Source organism: Xenopus laevis, chromosome 4L (assembly GCF_017654675.1).
Source record: "Xenopus laevis strain J_2021 chromosome 4L, Xenopus_laevis_v10.1, whole genome shotgun sequence".
Classification (NCBI taxonomy): Eukaryota; Metazoa; Chordata; class Amphibia; order Anura; family Pipidae; genus Xenopus; species Xenopus laevis.
This window is the reverse complement of record NC_054377.1, coordinates 117,090,343-117,111,594: the sequence shown is the minus strand read 5'-3', so window position 1 is coordinate 117,111,594 and position 21,252 is coordinate 117,090,343. Positions and strand designations below refer to the sequence as shown.

The following is a 21,252-nucleotide window of genomic DNA, read 5'->3' as shown; positions in this document are numbered from 1 at the left end:
CTGCTGAAAATCACAAGGGATCCTGCTTGCTGATGATCAGCTGCCAGTAGATAATTGACAGAATATAGTCTTATATAAGTAAAGTTGGTGGCAGCATCATGCTGTGGGGTTGTTTTTTACTACCAGGGTCTAGGCAACGGAATAATACTGGAACAATACTGAATGGTGCAAATTAAAGGGAAATACTGCAGCTCAACCGGTTTCAATTTACTAAAGCTTGGGAAAATGTTGTTGTTAGCAGGAAAATGACCCAAAACTCAATGCCAAAGTCACAATGGAGTGACTCAAGATCAAAAAAGTGAATATTCTACAATGGCCCAGTCATAGTTTGATCTCAGTCCAAGGAAACTTCGGACAACTTCGGAAAACGAAGTGCTCTAATTGCCGCCCTGTCTGCGATTTTTATTCTAGCTGGCGGGAAGGTGGTTCGGGGAGATTAGTCGCCCCAAAGAAGAGGAGATTTGTTGCCGGTTGACTAATCTCCCTGAATCTGACTGTGTGTCTCTGCCCTAAAGCACTGCATCTCATTGCATGTGAAATGAGACAATAAAGAAGTATCTTAGTCAATCTCTATCCCATTCTACTGTGGCCACAACATTCAACACAAACCACACACAGGGTTAAAGTCTGCTTTATTGAACATATGTCAGAAAGGTATTTGCATAAAACAAAATTTCAAGATAAAATTCCCATTAGAAATTCCTTCAATCTGATATTAATCTTAAAAGTATTTTCTGGATTGCAGCGACAGGATTAGTACAAGTAAACTATAGAGTAACAACACCCTTTGGAAAAATTAGTAAATAGGATATTCCTCATTATTCAGTGCCCAATTTCACCATTATTACAAGTATTGTACATGTGCCCATTTACTAACCCAGATGCCAATTTTAAAGGTAATAAGACACTCAGGACACTCAGGGGCATATTTATTATGCTGTGTAAAACTAAATTCACCGGAAAAGCTTGGAAAAAATCTGTGTAATCATATGCCATGCAAATGTCAGATTTGCCAAAGTTATTTTACATTGCTTTCAGCGGAAGTCACATAGAAAAAAACAGCAAAAATGTTACGCAGTATTTTGTGCTGTTTTTTACATGGCGAAGCCTGTTGATGTGTGGTGTATTATCCCGCTATTTCTTACACCGTATAATAAATATGCCTCTCAAAGATACTCAGGAACTCAGAACAAAATGTGGACCAGAAATTCATATATGCATTTTACTGTGTATCCACAAATCATTATTTTACTCTGAGTGCTAACAGTAGTCATAGGGGCATGTTATGCTGTGTAAAAAACAGGGGGTAATACACCACACATCTCCAGGCTTCACCGTGTAAAAAAAAAAAAAGACGTATATTTTTTAGGGTCCTATTTATTATGCTGTGTAAAACGAAATTTGCCGGTGTAAAAAGCTGTGTAAAATAAATGGCGAATTTATCAAGGTGTGTTTTATTTTACGCCAGATTTGCTGCCGTCAATTACACTGCTTCCAGCGGCAGTTGCTTAAAGAAAAAGAGTGTTATAAAATTACGCTATTTTTACGTCATTTTGTTACAAGGTGATGCCTGGCGATGTGTGGTGAATTATTCCACTGTTTTTTAACCCACATAATAAATATGCCCCATAGAATGACTTCCGCTGGAAGAAATGTATAAAAAAGGCAGCAAATCTGGCATTCGCATGGCGTCAAATTACTCGCACCTGATAAATTCGCCATTCATTTTACACAGCTTTTACACTTCATTTTATGCAGCTTAATAAATATGCCCCATAGAGTTTTGATGAAGTTCTTTGGTACAAAGGCATCAGAGAGAAAAAGACTTGGAGATTTCAGGGATGGTACATTGTCATGTTGCCTGTAGACTGGATCAAGTGCCGTCACCTTAATTCCCCATTCATTTACTGCTAAATGTTTAACATATTATTTGATATAGAAGAGCAGCCAGAAGAATCAGAATGGTGCAGACTTGGATGACGTTCAGAAAGGATTTATCTCTTGAAGGATTATCAAGGGAGCGAGTCTTGGTGGGTTTGATGATACGATCATACTGGGTCATGATGGCGGCTCTGGCTCCACTCCACTTTCCTGGGCCCATAAGGCGGTACTGATAGGGGGTACATGGGCCGAAGAATACTTTCAGAGCAAACTTCGGATCAGTCATGAAGAGCAGAAACAGTCTGGGCTTGGCACCAAGCAGACTGGCAACTTCATCCATATATTCCACATAGTCCACTTGTATAGTGTGCCGCTGGCTCCTCACATAACTTATAAGGGAACAAATCAAGAATAGGATGTGTTTAAGGACAAACACTCTTCAAGTTTACTTAAAATAATTGTTCAGTATAAAAATAAAAACTGAGTAAATAGATAGGCTGTGCAAAATAAAAAATGTTTCTAATATAGTTAGTTAGGAAAAAATGTTATGTATAAGGGCTGGAGTGACTGGATGTGTAACATAATAGCCAGAACACTACTCCCTGCTTTGCAGCTCTCTTGGTTTCTAATGATTGGTTACCAGGCAGTAACCAATCAGTGACTTGAGGGGGGCACATGGGTCATTACTGTTGCTTTTGAATCTGAGCTGAATGCTGAGGATCAATTGCAAACTCACTGAAAAGGTTTGTACCATGTGCCCCCCCCCCGAAGTCTCTGACTAACTCAGAGTTAGAGAGCTGAAAAGCAGGAAGCAGAGTTCTGGCTATTATGTTAGACATCCAGTCACTCCAGCCTTTATACATTACATTTTTGCCCAACTAACTATTAGAAACATTTCTTATTTTGCACAGCCTATCTATTACCAGTTTTTATTTTTACACTGAACTATTCCTTTAACACAATATTCAGTTGCCCTATCAATTAGAAAGGCTAATGGCTAGAGTAGGAGCAGACTAGCATAGTAACCTTTACCAACCATTTTCATCCATTAGTCTACTTGTACTACTCCATTCAAGCCTAACCCAAGCTAGTTGGTGATTGGTTGCTATTGATTCAAGCATGGGGCAAAATTACAATAAAGTATCTATGAAGAGTTCAGGGAATGGTAAAAATATTACCGTGTTCTAATACACACATTTAAAGACCTTAAAGGGGGATAAAAGCTTTAGTAAATGGGCTTGTGCTGAACACAGGCTCATATTTCTACTTTAGTTTCTACATTTGGTTGTCATTAATTAAATATCTGCATACCTTGACAGCCAATATAGTTATTATAGCAGACAGTTGCCCATGCAGCCCATCTCCAAGATGTTCCTATCATGTACTGAATGTGTGAATTCAACGTAAGAAAGAGGCAATAGGAAATAAAAACTGGTTTTATGAGTAAATCAATAAGCGTTCTGTACATTGTAGCACAGACTGAGAAGTAAAACAAAGAATGTATATGGCACTCATGCTGGGCACTAATGGTTATTGGGGAAGTGGGGGTGCATAGAGCAGGTATTTGTGCCAGAATCTGCACTCCCCAGTCCTCCCTTTTGTATGAAGTCCATGCAATACAATTAATAAAGGGATAAGTAACCCGTCTATCCTTTCATTGCACTATTTATTATATTCTCAAATATGGTTTACACATTTTTTCAGACTGCATGTATTTAGAAAGTAATAAAGAAGGGCACAACAGTGGACAAAGGTTTACCAGGATAATCCTGCACTGTAACTACATTACAAATGCACAGACCAAAAACCTACCGACTTTCCATTTTCTGCCTCTTCTGTGCCACATCATGGACCATGCTCTGTGCCGCGGGCAGCCTTACTAAACCTGCATGGGGGTGTTTTAGAGAGAGGTAAGATGAGACATCATAGGCACAAACATCCTAATCTTTAATTGTCTGTTTTACATGAAAAATAAGGCTAATATAAGAGTTTCTTCTATGCAAATTAAGTTTCTGTAATTTACAGTTATGGGTAATAACCCGAGAAATATATGAATCCTTCATTATTAATATTTGCTTACAATACATTTCACAAAGAAACTATGATGGCTAATTATTGTGGTGGTACATGTATGGGACCTGTTATACAGAATACTCGGGAGCTGGTATTTTCTGGATAATGGCTCTTTCCTTAGTTGGATCTTCATACCTTAAAGGGAAAGTAAAGTCTTAAATAGGCTAGAAATGTTGTATTTTGTATACTAAACATAAACTTACTGCACCCCAAGCCTAATCAAACAAATAATTTATGCTTTCAAAGTTGGCCACAGGGGGTCACCATCTTGTAACTTTGTTAAACATATTTGCAAGACCAAGACTGTGCACATGCTCAGTGTGGTCTGGGCTGCTTAGGGATCATCATAAATTATCAAAACAGCACAAGTCAAATAATATCTGCCAGAAGCCGATACAGCAAAACTGATTAATAATCAGAATAGGCAAACTGCACTGGCTCCTGTGTTGTCATGTAATCTAATGTGGATTTTATAGTTTTTGTATTGATTAATACAAACTTTCTCCAACTCTGCAGAACCAGTGGCTGCAGCAAAATAATCCTCCAAACAGAATCCCAGTTTATCTGTTTAAATCTGGATCCATGATCTTTGTTCCTGCACATGGAGTTGGAAACAGTAAGAGGATGTAAAGTAAAAAATAAAATACAATACAAATCTCTACACAAATGCTCTACAGCTGCTTGAGTTCTACATGGCTGGGAAGTAAGGCGGGGGCTCCCCTTGCTGTTCATAAATATGATTGTTTCCCTGCAGAGCAGTTAGGGACCATCTGACAATTCCTATCCACAGCAGTAAATGAAGGGAGAATTTCACTGCATACAGTCAGGTTTCTTATAAAAACTGTACACATTTTTTAATCAAAGTATATTGGAGATAGGTTTCTTTTTCATTAAAGAAAGTAAAATTGGATTTTATTTTTTTGCCTTTACATGCCCTTTAAGTCTACTAGAAAATCATGTAAACATTAAATAAACCTAATAGGCTGGTTTTGCTTCCAATAATGATTAATTATCTTTTATTTGGGATCAAGTACAAGCAACTGTTTTATTATTACAGAGAAAGAAAAAGGAAATCATTTTTACAAATTTGTATTATTTGGAAAAAATGGAGTCTATGGGAGATGACCATTCCGTAATTTGAAGCTTTCTGGATAACATATTTCTGGATACCGGATCCCATACCTGTACCACAAGGCCCTATCCTGAAAGTGCTTACAGAGTACTCTTTGTTGTGCCCACCAGTTATTATAAGTCTTTCATGGTCAAACCCAATTTCTAGAAATGAGTGAAGCAAATGAGCAATAGCAATAGCTGTTATTAACTGGTAGGTAAAAGTTGCCTACCACATTTTTAAGAATTATTCACACTAAAATGTGAGTTGGTCATATGCAACATACAAAAGATCTTTGTAAACCTTACCTTTGAAGACTCTTGTTGCTAAGCGAGCCTGGAGCTCAGATATAGGCATGATAGCACCGATGGGCTGAACCAGACCAATCACTGCAAGGGTATTCTGCTCCAAATGAGGAGGGAAAATATATTTGTACAAAGAGACTTTGTTCTCTGTCACTACAAGAACAGACTCATCACAGAAGGGGAAGGAAAAGCTGTATCCAGTGGCAAAGATAACCATGTCAATGTCCTTCTCCTCTGTACCATCTTCAAACACAACATCGTTCTCCTTAAACTCCTTCACATTGCATTTTATTTTAACCTGCCCCGAGATGATGCGATTAGGGAGATCATCATTGACGGTCGGGTGTTGCCCGTTAAATCTTCAGTAAAAACACCAACAAACAGAAATAAGATTTATTCAGCAGTTGTTTTCTCAGCAACGTTCCAATTACATAATATCCATGATTTTAAAGTTATTTTCAAATGTAATTGCAATCAGTATTTAATTATCCCTTTCTGGTCTCTGGTTCTGACTCTTATAACAATGTAGCAGATGTCAGTTCTCCTCTAGGTCTGTTATGCTGCCAGCATCTGCTATATTGTTTCAGGAGTCAGAACCAGACTTGGACAGAATACACTGCTTTCACTATAACTTTAATTATAAGGTGGAGTTGCCTTTTAAGGTTTGGGTGATCGAGCTAAGCAGTCCTTTGCTCAAGAGATAGCACTTTTGGCCACAATGATTACTAGTCTTACCGAAGTTCAGGGGCATCAGTTTCAGGTTTTTAACCTTTGGCTTCATAACAGTAAATACAATGTGTGCAGACACCTTACCTGTGTGTGGGTAAGAGCCCGTAGTTGTCATGATCAAATCTTTGGTTAACTTTATTTTCTGCAATATAGTTGATCAGGCTGGAAGGCAGGACTTTGTTGAGCAGGTACACATAGCGACGAGTTTTTAAAGTATCCAGTGGGTAACCATTTGCAGAGACACGGTTCACAATCCACGCTCCTCGTCTAGTGCTTAGGAACACCTAGAGATATAAAACACAGAAAGCAATCGGCAGGATCTGGCGTTCATTAAAGGCGTCATGCTGCTTCATTGGTTAGTGGCCAGTGCCAGTGCCAGGGTTCTGCATTTCATTCATATATTTCAAATGCAATGCAGCAAATTCAATATGTAAAATGAATAATGAAGCAGTAGAATTCTTAATGAATGAAATGGAAGTTGCGTGTAGGACTGGCCAGACCAGGGATGACTTTGACATAGTTGGCCAGCTTAAATATATTGCAATATATAGACAAATAATATATAGACTCTCCATGTCTGCAGCTTCACTGGCTCCTGATAAAATTTGACTATGCATTTGATATGGACCTCCACAGATGTTGACAAAGACTTGTCATCACTAAGCAACACCTGTTAATTATAATAACATGCTCACTAGCCTTGTTAATTAACTGCCTTTTCTTCCGTTAGAATAAAGCAAAAACATGTTCCTTTTATTCTTAAGCCATTCAATGCCTTTTTTCCTACCCGCCTACACTATTGCAACCAACTACTAACCTGGCTTCCACATTCCTTCTTCAATCTATCTTAAACTCTTCTACTAGAATCCACCTACTCTCACAGTGTCTCTGCTCATAAAATCTTTATTATGGCTCCCTGATTGGCAAAGAAATGTTTTCTTAATGTCAAAGCCCTTCAATTCTCTGCACTCTTCCTCTCCTGGCTCTCCATATGATTCTGGCTTTTCTCTCTTTTTCTCTGTGCCTATTTACACCACCCACACTTTTACATATTCTGTACACTGTTTTGCAGTCTCGTGTTCCTACAGGTTTACTTGTCCTTGTGCTTGGCTTGGTGTTTAACCTAGTACCCCACAGCCCATTTAAGGTGACAACAGGATCAAGGCAATGATCTTGTTTGTGGGTCCCCAGCAACCACATCCATAAATTTGTGGCAGTACTATCCTCATGCAGATAAACTTGAATATTCTAAGGCAGGCAATAAGGAAATGGTCTGTGTTTACCAAAGTAGAATATAAATGTTGTGTTGAGCTATTCTAGTGGATTAAAGGTCTGGTGGGCCCCTGGTAAATGCCCATTAAACAGCCCTGCTAATAAGGGCTCATCTGTCGTTTTATATCATTTTTTTTTATCTTTTATCTACATTATTCTGCCATGACATGACCTTTTGAATTCTTTTGCTCCGTATGACATATTGTATAACTCATGCTAGGATATACAGTACCTGCTGCATTACCTCTTGGCAGGATATCACCTGTTGCATAACTCTTTGGTAAGACGAGGCCAGATGCATTGCCTTTTTAACTGAATACGACCTGCAATGTTACTGTTTGGCAGTATATGAACTGCTTGCATTACCACTTGCCAGAATACACACACACATATATTATATAATATATAATATATAATATATAATATATAATATATAATATATAATATATAATATATAATATATATTATATATATATATATATATATATATATATATATATATATATATATATATATACACACCCAACTTTCTAAAACACATTTACCTGCTTTGCTATCCTGCTTAGTTCCACAGCAATGTCCCCACCAGAATTTCCAATTCCAATCACTAAGACTCTTTTGTTCTGAAAGCCTTCAGGGCTCTTGTAGTCTCGACTGTGCATGTAAAGGCCCTTAAATGTTTCTATTCCTTGAGGGATAATAAATAAAACATTAAAGCAACGCCACATATTATACATATTTTTATAAACAAAAAAAAATGGGGAGCTGTAAGGTATATTTTGTATTTTCATTCATTTACCTGGAAAGGAAGCCAATGGTAAATTGGGAAACATATGATGGCCACTGCAAATAAGGATGGAATCAAAGACACTTGTATCTTGCTTTCCCTCCTTTTCTGTGGTTACAATCCACTGGCCACTAGTGGCGAAATCCAGGCTTTTCTTGATACTGCAAACCGTAGTCTAAAACATAAAAGTGTAGCAAGATGGTTACACAATATTCTCTTGGTTAACGGAGTTCGGAAGGGAACGGCACTTTCCATGTCCTGTTGATGGCCTAGACATTTCATTATCCAGCTCTACCATACATCATTAATTAAATAAACAAGTTAGACAGTGCATTTATTAACTTATCCTAGAATATAAAAATGATATCTTCCATTGCTTGCTTGTCTTCTCATTCTGAATAAAAGGCATCCATATACCAAAATATTCCATCTTCAGTACTGACTAAAGGGCTTTCTTTATTGGGTCTGTCATTTATGGTTCCTTATGCCCACAGCTAACTGTTACAGGCTCTTTGTCAAAGTGATCAGGAATCTGCCACACTACAGAAACTACTAGAGCCCTTTCTGGCATTGATTTTGATTAATGTGTTGTCTGCCTGATTCTTGACCTTCCTTTGTCTACAGATTACAATGCCCACCCTTAGGGGCAGATTTACTAAAGGGGGAATTGTTGCCAGCGACCACTTCACATACATCACACCGCTTCGCCAGGTGCAAATTCGCTAGCATTACGCTAATTCACCAATATGCAAAGTTGCGCCCTGGGCACCGAACACTGGCGACATTTTTCGCTAGCGTTACTTCCGCAGTACGAGCATTTCATAGCAAAGATGCACTAGCGTTCGTTTGTGCCTAGCGAAAATTCGCTAGTGATTTTGCACTTAGGTCAATTTGCATACGGTGGGTAATTTAAAGTTGTATGGAGGTCTTTCTTATAAATGTTGGTGCAAATGCTTGAAGTTACCAATGTCCAGGGAACCTTAATAAAGACAAGAGAATCTATTTAATACCCTCAACATCAATGTTCCATATGTTATGAAATGTCTAGAGAAAGCCGGTTCCCCAAAAACAGTTTGTTAGGACTTTTACAGGCAATCCCGCTTCAAATAAGGAAAAGTCTCCAGCGTTTTTGTAACTTTAATGCATTTTCGGCACACAGGATATGATGTAAGTGACAGAAGATTGAGGAAGATCTTGCTTCTTTTTAGCACTTCGCCTGGTCTGAAGTGGCAAAGTCAACTCTAGCGAAAGAGGTAACGTTCAGTAAAATCCGCACTTTACTGAATTTGTGGAGTAACAACCTTTTGCCAGAGCGAAAAGTTGCGAAAAGTGCGAATGAACGCTAGAGACGGTCTCTTTTGCTAGCCAATTGACACCTGCGCTTGTTAGTGAATTGTCGATGTCCCTGCAGATGGCAACATTGGCCAATTGGTGCTAGCGTTAGCTACTTCGTCATTTAGTCAATCTACCCCTACTCTTGGCCTGCTAGCTTGTTCCCTGAATATCAATGATACCTCCTAAATTTCAACTTAGTTTCTGGCCACCTTTAACACTTCTGGTTGGCCCCCTGGTCCTATGCTTTCTCTGATGTACCTGAAGTGAGCAAGACCTATGTAAGAGTCACCGCAGAAAGCCCCAGGCCCAAAAGGGGAAACAGTGAATTATGTGATTATGTATCTTTTTAAAAATTGAAAGCTGCTGTAGCCAAAAAAGTTCATAATCACAAAACAGGGACAAACCACTTCATTCTGAAATGTTTGTCAACATGTGCCTTAAATCTAATTCCAGTTGATTGAAATGTTTAATTTGTGCCGATGCAAGAACCGGGATTAACTGTAATTTTAGTACTGTTCACTTGTTTTGCAGAATCCTGTTTTTCAGTAAAAACAAACATTCACATAAATATTTCTGTGTCCCAGACAGAAGTTATAGTTTTTGCTTGGTCAGAATGGAGTATCTTATATTCCACCTCTGAAGGAAAGTGGCAGCTTTACATAATTAAAATGTACAGATTTGTTTAAAATGTAACGATACCTTAAATTGTATATATTTCATCAGGCTGAAGTTCTGGGCATACATGCGGAAATAGTCCATGATTTTGGAGTTGTGCATGTAGTTTGGAAAGTGGTCTGGGATGGGGAAATCACTGAAGCACATCATTTCCTTGGATGTGTTTATGATAACAGACTTGTAGATACTGGCTCGTCCATCCTCAGGGTTGTCCTGTTAGAATCCAGAACACATAAAAACTATCCACTTTACCATTACTGCAAACACAAAAGATGCTAGAATATGAATCTCTCTGCATCCTCCACCAAGGTGATTTTCTCATCAGCTAAAGCACCCAAGTATGGTCAAACCCTTTGGTAGAAAGTCAATAGACGAAAGGAATATCTTCTATAAAAACAACACCTCCAAAAGGCATATTATATATATTAGCATTAAGTATTTATTTATTATAGAGAATCAACATATTCTATAGCACTGTACATTATGAGGTACAGGCAAACTTAGGCACTTGAGTTGTGAAAAAGTATTTGTTTACGCTTATTATAGGTTTATACTTCTCATAAACCATCTTAGAAGAATTGCATCCTGCATTGGTACTTGCCTTGTACTGCCAGAGTCCTCCTATATCTCCACTCCTTTCAAAGCAAACAGGTTCCAGCCCTTCATCTAGACAGCATTTAATGGCAGCCAAACCACTGGCTCCAGCCCCAACAACCGCCACAGTTTTCACCATTGTTTTGAGTGGCCTCTGTAATTGTGATAAAATATAAGTACGGCTGTAGGTGTTCAATTTGATGCATTGTTAAAGCAACTCGTGACATTAAGTAGATGCCTATAGTTGATTGAAAATCAGGAGGCTTGAGCTATATGTAGGTCTGCCAAGACCTAGCACTAGTATTGAATGGCTAGGTACTACCTTATTCTTTTAGGCTTAGGAAATCTATTCTTCAAAGCAGCACAGTTGTGTTTTGCTCTGAAATCCAAATTTATGAAATCAATAGTTATTTCACACCGACATACTATGAAGACCTCTTCTTCAACACTGCTTATACGTCAAATATGCCTATAAGGGATACATCTCCTCTTTATTGTAAGCAGAACCTGGCAAGAAGAGCTGCAGAGCCTTAGAGTTCTGGCAATGGGATTTGCACTGCACTGGGTCCTGCCTTGAGAGTGGAAGAAATGAAGAGCTAAAGAACAAAAAACTTTCAAGTAAACATAAGGGAACTTAAAAAGTTGTTAAAGGACAAGGAACCCCAGGTTTGGTGGGTTTGCTGATGTTAGGCACCTTCCTGTGAATCATTGCAGTGACCTGGAAATAAAACCAACCAAGTTTATTCGGTGTCGCCAGCACTTATTTTCAACAGGCCTATGGTTTGTCTAGATCCGGGAGAAACTTTTTTTTTTTTTTTATGATGAGGTTGCAGGTGAGGCTTCCTCCTGACGTCTCTAAGCAGATCATGTCTATGAAAGTGTATAGGACTGTAAAGTAGTTTCCCAGTATTATTTAGTAGGCAGTCCCCTAGTTTTCTAGATGCCTAAACTGTTATTAAAATACAGTAATGAGGAGGGCCTGTTTCCTCATCCTGCTTTGAGATATACCCCCTGTAGTTCCATCAGTGCTAAAGTATATAGTCCTGAGCAGCCATGTGCTCAGGGTCTATTTTGTGTAAGCCCTGGCCTGAGCAGGCAGGGTAAAGTGGAACCTAGACAGGTCAGGTCTAGTAAGGATAGGCTACTCACCTTATTTAGATAAGCAGCCTAAGGCTCTGTCGAGGAGTATGAGTGGGATTAAGATCCCGGGTACTAATTACCCAGAGTAGGGACAGTAAGTGTACAGACTTGAGATTGCAGAGATTCCCCTGGGTTCCACTTAGGGAAAATGCTAAAAGCTGTGTCTACCTTCATCGCTGCTGTGTATGTTCTTTTCCCTGTGGGGACTAATACGGACCATTGGTGCTTGCGAGTATATGCAAATCCACTGCTGTTCTATGTTCCTGCTTGATCTTTATGTACACTCCTTTGGATGTTCAATAAACACATTCTCTGGTTATTATTTTCCAAGCAGATCTGAGGCATAAGCAATGCTGCAGAACAGGCCTGCATAGTATGTTGGTGTTGTCAGGCCTGTACAGATACTTGTATTTAGCCTAATGAGGAGATACTGCCATCTACAGCAAGAAAGGAAGCACATTTTATAAAAGGAACCAGCATATTGCAAAAGTATTCCTGTTAGAATTGTGTTTTGTAAATAAATTACAAACATTCTGCACTCTACAATCTGCTACAGAGTTCAGCATCCCTGAAGTCTTGCATATACCTGTTCCAGGTCTAATACAAGTCGATCGTGGTTCCATTCATTTTTAATGAGCCTGTAAATCTCTACTGTTTAAGAAATCCTGGGGGGAAAATGAACATCAACTTTCTTGAATGCTTCAGATACACCCCCCATTGACATCTATGGAATGTCAATATGTTTTAGCTGGTGGAGTTTTTCAAATTGTTTATTTTAATAAATCTTGAAAAAGTGATTTCCCCTCAAATTGTGGGAAATGCAGTATTTGAACAAAAAAAATCTTTAATTTTTAAGAAAAACCATATTGACGGTAGCCTTTTACCATGACAAATATGTTATGAAACTAAAGTTCATACCATTATTAAGGCCCAATAGTGTGCTCCAAATCAGATGTTTGGGCTGATGTGAAAAGTGTCACTGTAAAAGAGCCCCTTGTGTAGTTCCAAAACAACAAAGATATTCACCCCAAACCTAACTGAATTTACCTTCATACCAGGCTGCCCCTTCCACTTTTCAGACAATAGAAGGAAAGGTTACTGCTTTGTATTACTCCAGCAAGTAGTTTGTTTTGAAGGAGTAGCAGGTTTAATTGGAAAGAGAAAATACTAGAATAAGTTTTAGGATGGTATCATGGCGAGTTTGTCTACTTGGGGGATTTCCTCTACTTTATGGAGCTTGTCTTTGTAAAATCTACATATATGGGCAGCAGAGTATTTTGATAATTCTCTCTCTCTCTCTCTCAAACATTTACATCAAGAAGAGTTATTGAAATGTACAAGATTCGTCTTACTAATGTTGCAAATTATGAAACCTAAGGTCTAATTTATTATATTTTAGGCAGAATATATTATACCTAGCACTTGTGCCTTTATGCCTGCCATTTTAACATACATGCTTGCCATGCTTTAAGAGTCTTGAGTGCAAGATTAAGTGCCAGATTTCATAATATTCCTGGTTATACCAGGGCCATTGCATTATTATTTTATTATTATTAACATGTATTTATATAGCGCCAACATATTGCGTAGCACTGTAAAGTAAATGTGATTATACAACTACTTCACATGAATTCTATACATAGAACATATGGAGTTACATACATCAAAATCAAAACAGGTACAAAAAGGTGAGGAAGGCCCTATGCATAGGCATACAGTCTAAAGGGAAGGGAGTAATACACAAGGTGTGGGAGTGGGCAAGATCGAATTAAGTGGGTGAGAAATGTGGTACTGTATGTGGTGTTGCGTTTGGTAGTTAAGCAGAGTGAGGGTAGGCTTCTCGAAAGAAGTGCGTTTTCAGAGATTTCTTGAAGGCAGAAAGGTTGGGAGAAAGTCGGACAGACTGTGGGAGAGAGTTCCAGAGGAGGGGTGCAGCCCTTGCAAAGTCTTGAATGCGAGCATGTGAGGAGGTAATGAGAGAAGAGTTGAGTAGCAGGTCAGTAGAGGAGCGTAGTAAATGATTGGGTGATTATATAGAGATGAGTTCAGAGATGTAGGGGGAGTTATGAAGTGCTTTGAATGTCAGTGTCATTAATTTGAATTTGATTCTGAAAGGTAATGGAAGCCAGTGCAGGGATTGACAGAATGGCGAGGCAGAGGAGGAGCGGTTGCTGAGGTGTATGAGCCTTGCAGCAGTGTTCATTATGGACTGGAGAGCTGACAGTCTCTGGAGGGGGAAGGCCAATTAAAAGAGTTACAGTAGTCTAGACGCGATATGATGAGAGAGTGAATAAGAATTTTGGCAGCGTCTTGGGTGATAAATGATCATATTTTGGATATGTTCCTTAGGTGGAAGTGACATGATTTAATAAGTGACTGGATATGAGGAGTGAATGACAGGGCAGAATCTAGGATAACTCCAAGGCACCAGGCCTGGGGAGAGGGGCTGATAGTGGAATTGTTAGCTATGATGGATACTTCCGGGATGTTACTGGTGTTAGTTGGAGGGAAGAGAACCATTTCAGTTTTAGAGAGGTTTAATTTAAGGTAGCGTTGCGACATCCAGGTAGAGATAGCGGACAGGCAGGAGGAGACGCAAGTTAGGAGTTCTGGGTTGAGATCAGGAGATGAGAGATAGGAAAACAGTTTAAAATATCTGTGTAAGATCCCTTCAAAACACTTCAAAAGCAATACATATCCAAATAACTTAAAAAACATAGAAAATTTGTAATACATGTATATTGCAGAGTTGCATAGAACTAGGCTTTATTTTATAAAGCAAAAAAAAAATTTTGTTGGGGTTGACATTCCCTTTAAACAGTGAACTCCTATGGTGATATATTTGTGCATTTCACCAAACTTGGACAGGCACAACGTAACCTGCATCCAGCTTATACTTGTCAGTATGGTCCCCTTAGAGAAGAATGGGGTCAGTTACCTCCTGTGTTGCTGTTGGATACAGAAGGGTGGAAGGAACATAAAAGCCACCGTATTGGAACGCAGGTTAAAATTCCTTACACAGTTTATGTATTAAAACCTATGTACACTTTACCTTACTTTTTAGTGTTCCTTGGCAAACCTACACTGCTTATTGAGTTACACATTATTACCTTGAAAGAAACTGGTTTTTAAGTCTTAGTTAGTTAATAAGTCTTCCCTGTTCATTTGTTAATATTTTCTGCTAAACACTAGAAAATGAGCAAAAGAATCACAGAGCACTCTGCTCATCTGCAGGTTCGTAACCAATAGTAAATAAACTTGTGAAGCCGAGACAACCACAACTACCAGTTCAAACACATCGTACACATGTGCTTTGCCTCCACTTCCAGCAAACCAGTTCAGATCTATTATCCAATTCAATCTTAACTGCTTAAAACATAACCTTTATTAGCAATAGTATTATAAAATAAAAAAGTTAGCAACGCAACACCCTTAGACACACTCACTGCCTTGTTCCACCTAAGCAGTGCGAGTGCATGGTGGACTTGCACTTTAAAGAAACCAAAAGTCGATGCATTGATAAAGGTTCAATACACCTCCATGCAAAATCTCCCGCTCCTGCAACACCTGCCTGTATACTTTGGGAACAAATGGGAGCTAGCCACACCACCGTCCACCTACGCGCCCAAGGCTGCAATACCCAAGTTGTATTTTAGGACCACATCAAGCTCTGCTTAGATGAGACAAGGCAGTCAGTGGGGCAAATTTACTAATGGGTGCTGGCGTAAATTCGCTAGCAAAGTGGACCTACTCTAGTGATATGCCAAGCGAAGTTACGCTCTGGCAAAGGGACGTAACTACGCTAATTCACAAGTTGCGGATTTTAATGAACGTTACCTCTTGCGACACACTTTACTTCGCCACCTCAGACCAGGCGAAGTGCAATAGAGTAGATAGGACTTGTTAAGTCCCAAAAAACGCTGTTGTCTTTTACTTTTTTAAGGGTGATAAGCTGAAAAAGAGCAAATTTATTTTTTAGGGTACCCTCCTCCCCCCTACATTTGATAACATATGGCACCTAAACTATATTGTGGGCACATGTGTAGGGCATTAGAACACATTTATTAAGGGTCCCTGGCCTTGTATAGTGTAATGTGTATGCTGCTGGCCATTGTACTTTAACTGTACGCCGTATGCTAATTTGCCATCGCTAGCGTTAAATTCGAACCGCTGATCGGAACAGCACTTGTGCAACTTCACAAACGATCGGTAACTTGTGCGCAACTTCAGATCTTTGTGAATTTGCTCAACCCTGGCAAATCTACGCCTGGCGAAGTGCGGCGAAGTGCGGCGAAGCCAACGCTGGCGCAACTTCAGAGGCAAGTAAATTTGCCCCAGTGTGTCTTAGGGTGTTGTGTAAGGGCTCTTACTCACAAGCGTTTTTACCTGCGCTCCCCTGCGTTCCATTTTTCTGCATTCAGCCGCAGGGGAGCGCAGGACTAGACGCATTACATTTTTTCCAATGGGGCTGTACTCACACAGGCGCCAAACGCAGGTTGAGACGCAACATGCTGCATGGTTCCTGCGTTCGACGCCTACACGCGCCTGTGTGAGTACAGCCCATTGGAAAAAATGTAATGCGTCTATTCCTGCGCTCCCCTGCAGCTGAACGCAGAAAAACGGAACGCAGGGGAGCGCAGCTACAACCGCTCGTCAGTAAGAGCCCTTAAGAACTTTTTTATTTTGATACTATTGCTAATAAAGGTTTTGTTTTAAAGCAGTTAAGATTTAATTGGATAATAGATCCACCATCTGAACTGGCTCGCTGGAAGTGGAGGCAAAGAGCATCGGTACGATGTGTTTCAACTGGTAGTTGCTGTCTCGGCTACATAAATTCATACGTTTATTTTAATATTTTCTGCTGGCAAAAGATATTAAAAAAGAAATCCGTTATCAAGAAGGCTCCAAATTATGTAAAGTCCATCTCCCATAGCATCTATTTTATCCTAATAATCCAGACTTTTTTTAAAACGATTTCCTTTTTTTCTGTAATAATAAAACAGTACCTTATACTTGATCCAAACTAAGGTATAATGTATCCTTGTTGGAAGCAAAACCAGCCTATTTGGTTTATTTAAAGTTTAAATTATTTTCTAGTAGACTTAAGGTGTGAATTACAGAAATGTTCATCATCTGGAAAACCCCAGGTCCCGAGCATTCTGTATAACAGGTCCCATGCCTGTATCAACTTTAATCTTTTTTGTTTTCGCTGTTATATGTATAGTATGTTTCTGATTAAAGATTCTTCGGGGGAACATTTAATAGAAATATAGGTTGGTGTTATATACGAGTTATACTCTTGCGAGCTAAGGTTAAGGATTGCAGGAGAGTTGCTTTGGTTTCACAGTTATAGATATGTAATTGAACAGTCTGCACAATATTTTGCTTCCACACAGGCATACTAAACTAAGCACAAATTACTTTTTTATTTGTCGAATATTTTAAAACCCTTATTACTTTTGTTTTAAGTAAATTCACTGGTGGTGGGCATACATTGTTCAGCAGTTACTACTACAAACAAGGGAAAGTTGTGCTCACCACTATTTTTTAAAACCATTAGCTGTGACCACAAAATACATATAGACAAATACAAGATTCCTCTGCACTCAACCCATTATCAATATATTTAAGACATTGAGACATTTTGTGCATACTGCTACTGAAAAATGCCTTACCCTTTAAACAACACAGGGATTGTTTGTCCATATATTGTTATATATTTAAGCTGGCCAACTACATCAAAGTCATCCCATATCTGGCCAGTCCTATGCTCAATTTTCATCTGATTCATTAAGAATTCTATTGCTTCATTATACATTTTACAAAGGGACTAAGTTTTACCTGCAACTTAACTTGCTGCTTTCAAAGTAAAACACCCAAACGTGGCTGGCCTTTTATTAGACACCAGTGGGATCACCTGACTATAGCTGGGAAGGGTGGGAGCTACAACATGGAGCTGGTCACTGCTTCTGTATAACTATAACAAACAAGGGAAAGTTGTGCTCACCACTATTTTTTTAAAACCATTAGGCGGGGGTGCAATGAGGCTGTGACCACAAAACACATATAGTCAAATACAAGAGTCCTCTGCAAGTAAGTTGCAGGTAAAACTTAGTCCTTTTTGTAAAATGTATAATGAAGCAATAGAATTCTTAATGAATCAGATAAAATTGAACACAGGACTGGCCAGTTATGGGATGACTTTGACGTAGTTGGCCAGCTTAAATATATTGCAATATATGGACAAACAATCTCTGTTTTGTTTAAAGGGTAAGGCATTTTTTAGTAGCAGTATGCACAAAATGTCGCTGTCTTAAATATATTGATAATGGGTTGAGTGCAGAGGAATCTTGTATTTGTCTATATGTATTTTGTGGTCACAGCCTCATTGCACCCCCGCCTAATGGTTTTAAAAAATAGTGGTGAGCACAACTTTCCCTTGCTTGTTATAGTTTATACAGAAGCAGTGACCAGCTCCATGTTGTAGCTCCCATCCCTCCCAGCTATAGTCAGGTGATCCCACTGGTGTCTAATAAAAGGGCAGCCAAGTTTGGGAGTTTTACTTTGAAAGCAGCAAGTAAGTTGCAGGTAAAACCTAGTCCCTTTGTAAAATGTATAATGAAACTATAGAATTCTTAATGAATCAGATGAAAATTGAGTGCAGGACTGGCCAGATATGGGATGACTTTGACGTAGTTGGCCAGCTTAAATATATTGCAATATATGGACAAGCAATCCCTGTTTTGTTTAAAGGGTAAGGCATTTTTCAGTAGCAGTATGCACAAAATGTCTCTGTCTTAAATATATTGATAATGGGTTGAGTGCAGAGGACTCTTGTATTTGACCATCAGTTACTACTCACTTACTATTCATTTGGTTATTTAGGTATTAATTAATTATTTTTATTAAGTCTCTTCTGGTCTATGCTGGAAAGTATAAGCATAAGGGCTGTGCACTTTTCCACTAAATCTCCTCCATACTTGTATATACCTGACCCCTCTTCATATCTTAGTCGTCTTCTGATCTACCTGTATTTTGGAAAAAAAACAGGTATGGGATCCATTATCTGGAAACCCATTTTCCAGACAGCTCCAAATTATGGAAAGGCCTTCTCTCATAGACTATTTGATTTAAATAACCCAATGCTTTATAAACTATTTCCTTTTACTCTGTTATAGTAAAACAGTAGCTTGTACTTGATCCAAACTAAGATATAAGTTATCCTTATTGGAAACAAAACAAGCCTGTTGGGTTTATTTAATGTTTAAATGATTTTCTAGTAGACTTATCGGATGAAGATCCAAATTACAGAAAGACCCGTTATCTGGAATCTGCATTAATACACACACACACACAAAATTTGTAGGCACTTGCAAAACCATCCATCCTGTTTACTATTATTATATTATAGAAGGAGAAATAAAGAATAACGACAAATGGATCTCTGACCCGTTATCTGGAATCTGCATTAATACACACACACACACAAAATTTGTAGGCACTTGCGAAACTAACCTGTTTACTATTATTATATTATAGAGGGAGAAATAAAGAATAAATACAAATGGATCTCAAACACTGCCAACATTGGATTTATTCTGGTCTTTTGGGCAGAAAACTGGATAGGCATCTATCGGCAAGTATTATAAGTCATCCTGACATACTGAAGCTGCATTTAAAAAGGTGTATTGCAAAATGCAGTTATTGAATAAAATGGAAGAACCCTTGATGTGGTTAAAATTATTCTGGGTTCAAGTAGAACCCTTCCCTGTCTGCCGATACCTGATCCCCAGAGTAGCTCTAAAGAGCCACCCAAGAACAGTCCCTATAAAGACAGCAACCTTGCTCGGTGGTATATATATTTTCTATAGATGTTAAAATGTTCCTTTAAAATTATGGCACATAATTTAAAAAAATTTGGTTTAATATTTATTATACGCTGATGCTGCAAAATCTGAAAATCCGCCATCACAGACCTGTCCAGGTCCTGTATAATTCAATGTGAAAGGCACCTACCTCAGTTTGAAGTTTTTGTGGTTTGAGATGGCTTTAGCCTGAAAATCCGACTTTTTCCAGCAATTTGGGAAAAAAAGCCAGAAAAAGTTGAGCAATTCAGGGAAAAAGCCAGAAAAATTTGATTAAGTCAAGTTTTATTTAAATAATAAATAAGATGAAATCAGGCATGTGAGTTTGGTTGTGGTTTTTTTTAATAAAATATGAGAGAAATTCGGATTTTAGTAAAAAACTACCTTGGTGTATCTCAACAGAGGAATAGCTTTAAGGGTATAGGAGTTTCTTAAACTGTTTCTTAAACTGGACTTAAATAGAAAAAAGGGCAAGAAAGAAAAAAGTTTTGGGTAAACTTTTCCACTTATGGAGAATTTCAGAGCGTGTTTAGGAATTCAGTTGCCTGAAAAGTGCTGGATTCTAAATGAAGTTATATATTGGATATGCCCGGGTAGAACAAACAACTACAATGACCTTTCATGCAAACGGTGTGTTTCCTACAGTGTTTTAGAGGAATGTTTTACTCCAAGCAGGGTTCTACAGATAAGAGAGGTGAAAAATAATGATTTAACATGATCAAAAAAGAAATTTATATCAGATTGTCAGACTCCTTTAAGATCTTCTGGACAGTGCTGGAAGGTATCAGCTCAGAGCGTAAATGTGAGATTATCATCACATAAGTCTATACACAATAAAGAAAAAAAAAGGCAGATAATTTTTAAACTACTTTTATTCTTCTTAATATTCCTTTTAGGCATTCTTTTCAATTTAAAAAAAAAAGAAAAAAAGAGGCCTTTAAAAAAAAAGATAAATGGGTGATAAGTGCATGTGATTAAATGACAAAATATCAAAGAAAAGCACATACCCTGATGATCGGATGGGATCAGATGCTCTTGGCTTATTTGATAGCTGATGTGAGCTCAGAATCCGGCCACTGGCGATGCAGTTGTTTATCTTCCACCTCAAGTCTCCGACTATTGAAGGTAGAAAACAGACTGCCTGGGACCTCCTCCTCATTCACCCAACTGTCGTTGGCATCAGCAACTCTGTACCTGTTTGTACGGATTTCTTTACACCAATGAAATTGCTTGTGCTTAATGACCCTGTCGATAGAAGATGAGTTCTAAGGCACAAAATTGTATATTTTTTAGATAGCTTGTTAGTTATCCTGGAGAGGTTTGCTTCTTGGTGTTGTACAGGATATATAATGGAACCAAAGAAAATACCAAATTTTTTTTTGTGTATGTGTACATACCAGAATTTAGTTACCAGCTAAGAATTTATTTTGTTGCCGGTACAAGCCAACTCCATTTGGATTATCAACAGGATGAAGAACCTATTTT

At 38.4% G+C, this 21,252-nt stretch overlaps 1 protein-coding gene across 2 annotated transcripts; it reads right to left on the bottom strand.

The window, feature by feature from the left end:
* Window positions 1-613: 613 nt before the first annotated feature.
* On the bottom strand, window positions 614-20,915 carry fmo5.1.L (flavin containing dimethylaniline monoxygenase 5 gene 1 L homeolog). Of its 2 annotated transcripts, none has more exon segments than NM_001093918.1 (9): window positions 614-2,270; window positions 3,694-3,766; window positions 5,374-5,729; window positions 6,184-6,383; window positions 7,917-8,059; window positions 8,171-8,333; window positions 10,193-10,381; window positions 10,770-10,916; window positions 20,775-20,915. In NM_001093918.1, coding segments are annotated over 8 exon segments (1,608 nt in total). In that variant the 5' UTR covers window positions 10,902-10,916; window positions 20,775-20,915; the 3' UTR covers window positions 614-1,918.
* Between the last annotated feature and the right edge of the window lie 337 nt (window positions 20,916-21,252).

Bases quoted from the DNA above. Each gene is read 5' to 3' on its own strand.
- fmo5.1.L (XM_018256813.2), bottom strand. From the start codon at position 10,901: ATGGTGAAAACTGTGGCGGTTGTTGGGGCTGGAGCCAGTGGTTTGGCT. The intron at 10,382-10,769 runs GCAAGTACCAAT...GGATTCTAACAG, and splicing joins GAGGACTCTGGCAGTACAAG to GACAACCCTGAGGATGGACG. The intron at 8,334-10,192 runs GTATCGTTACAT...TTTATGTTTTAG, and splicing joins TGAAATATATACAATTTAAG to ACTACGGTTTGCAGTATCAA.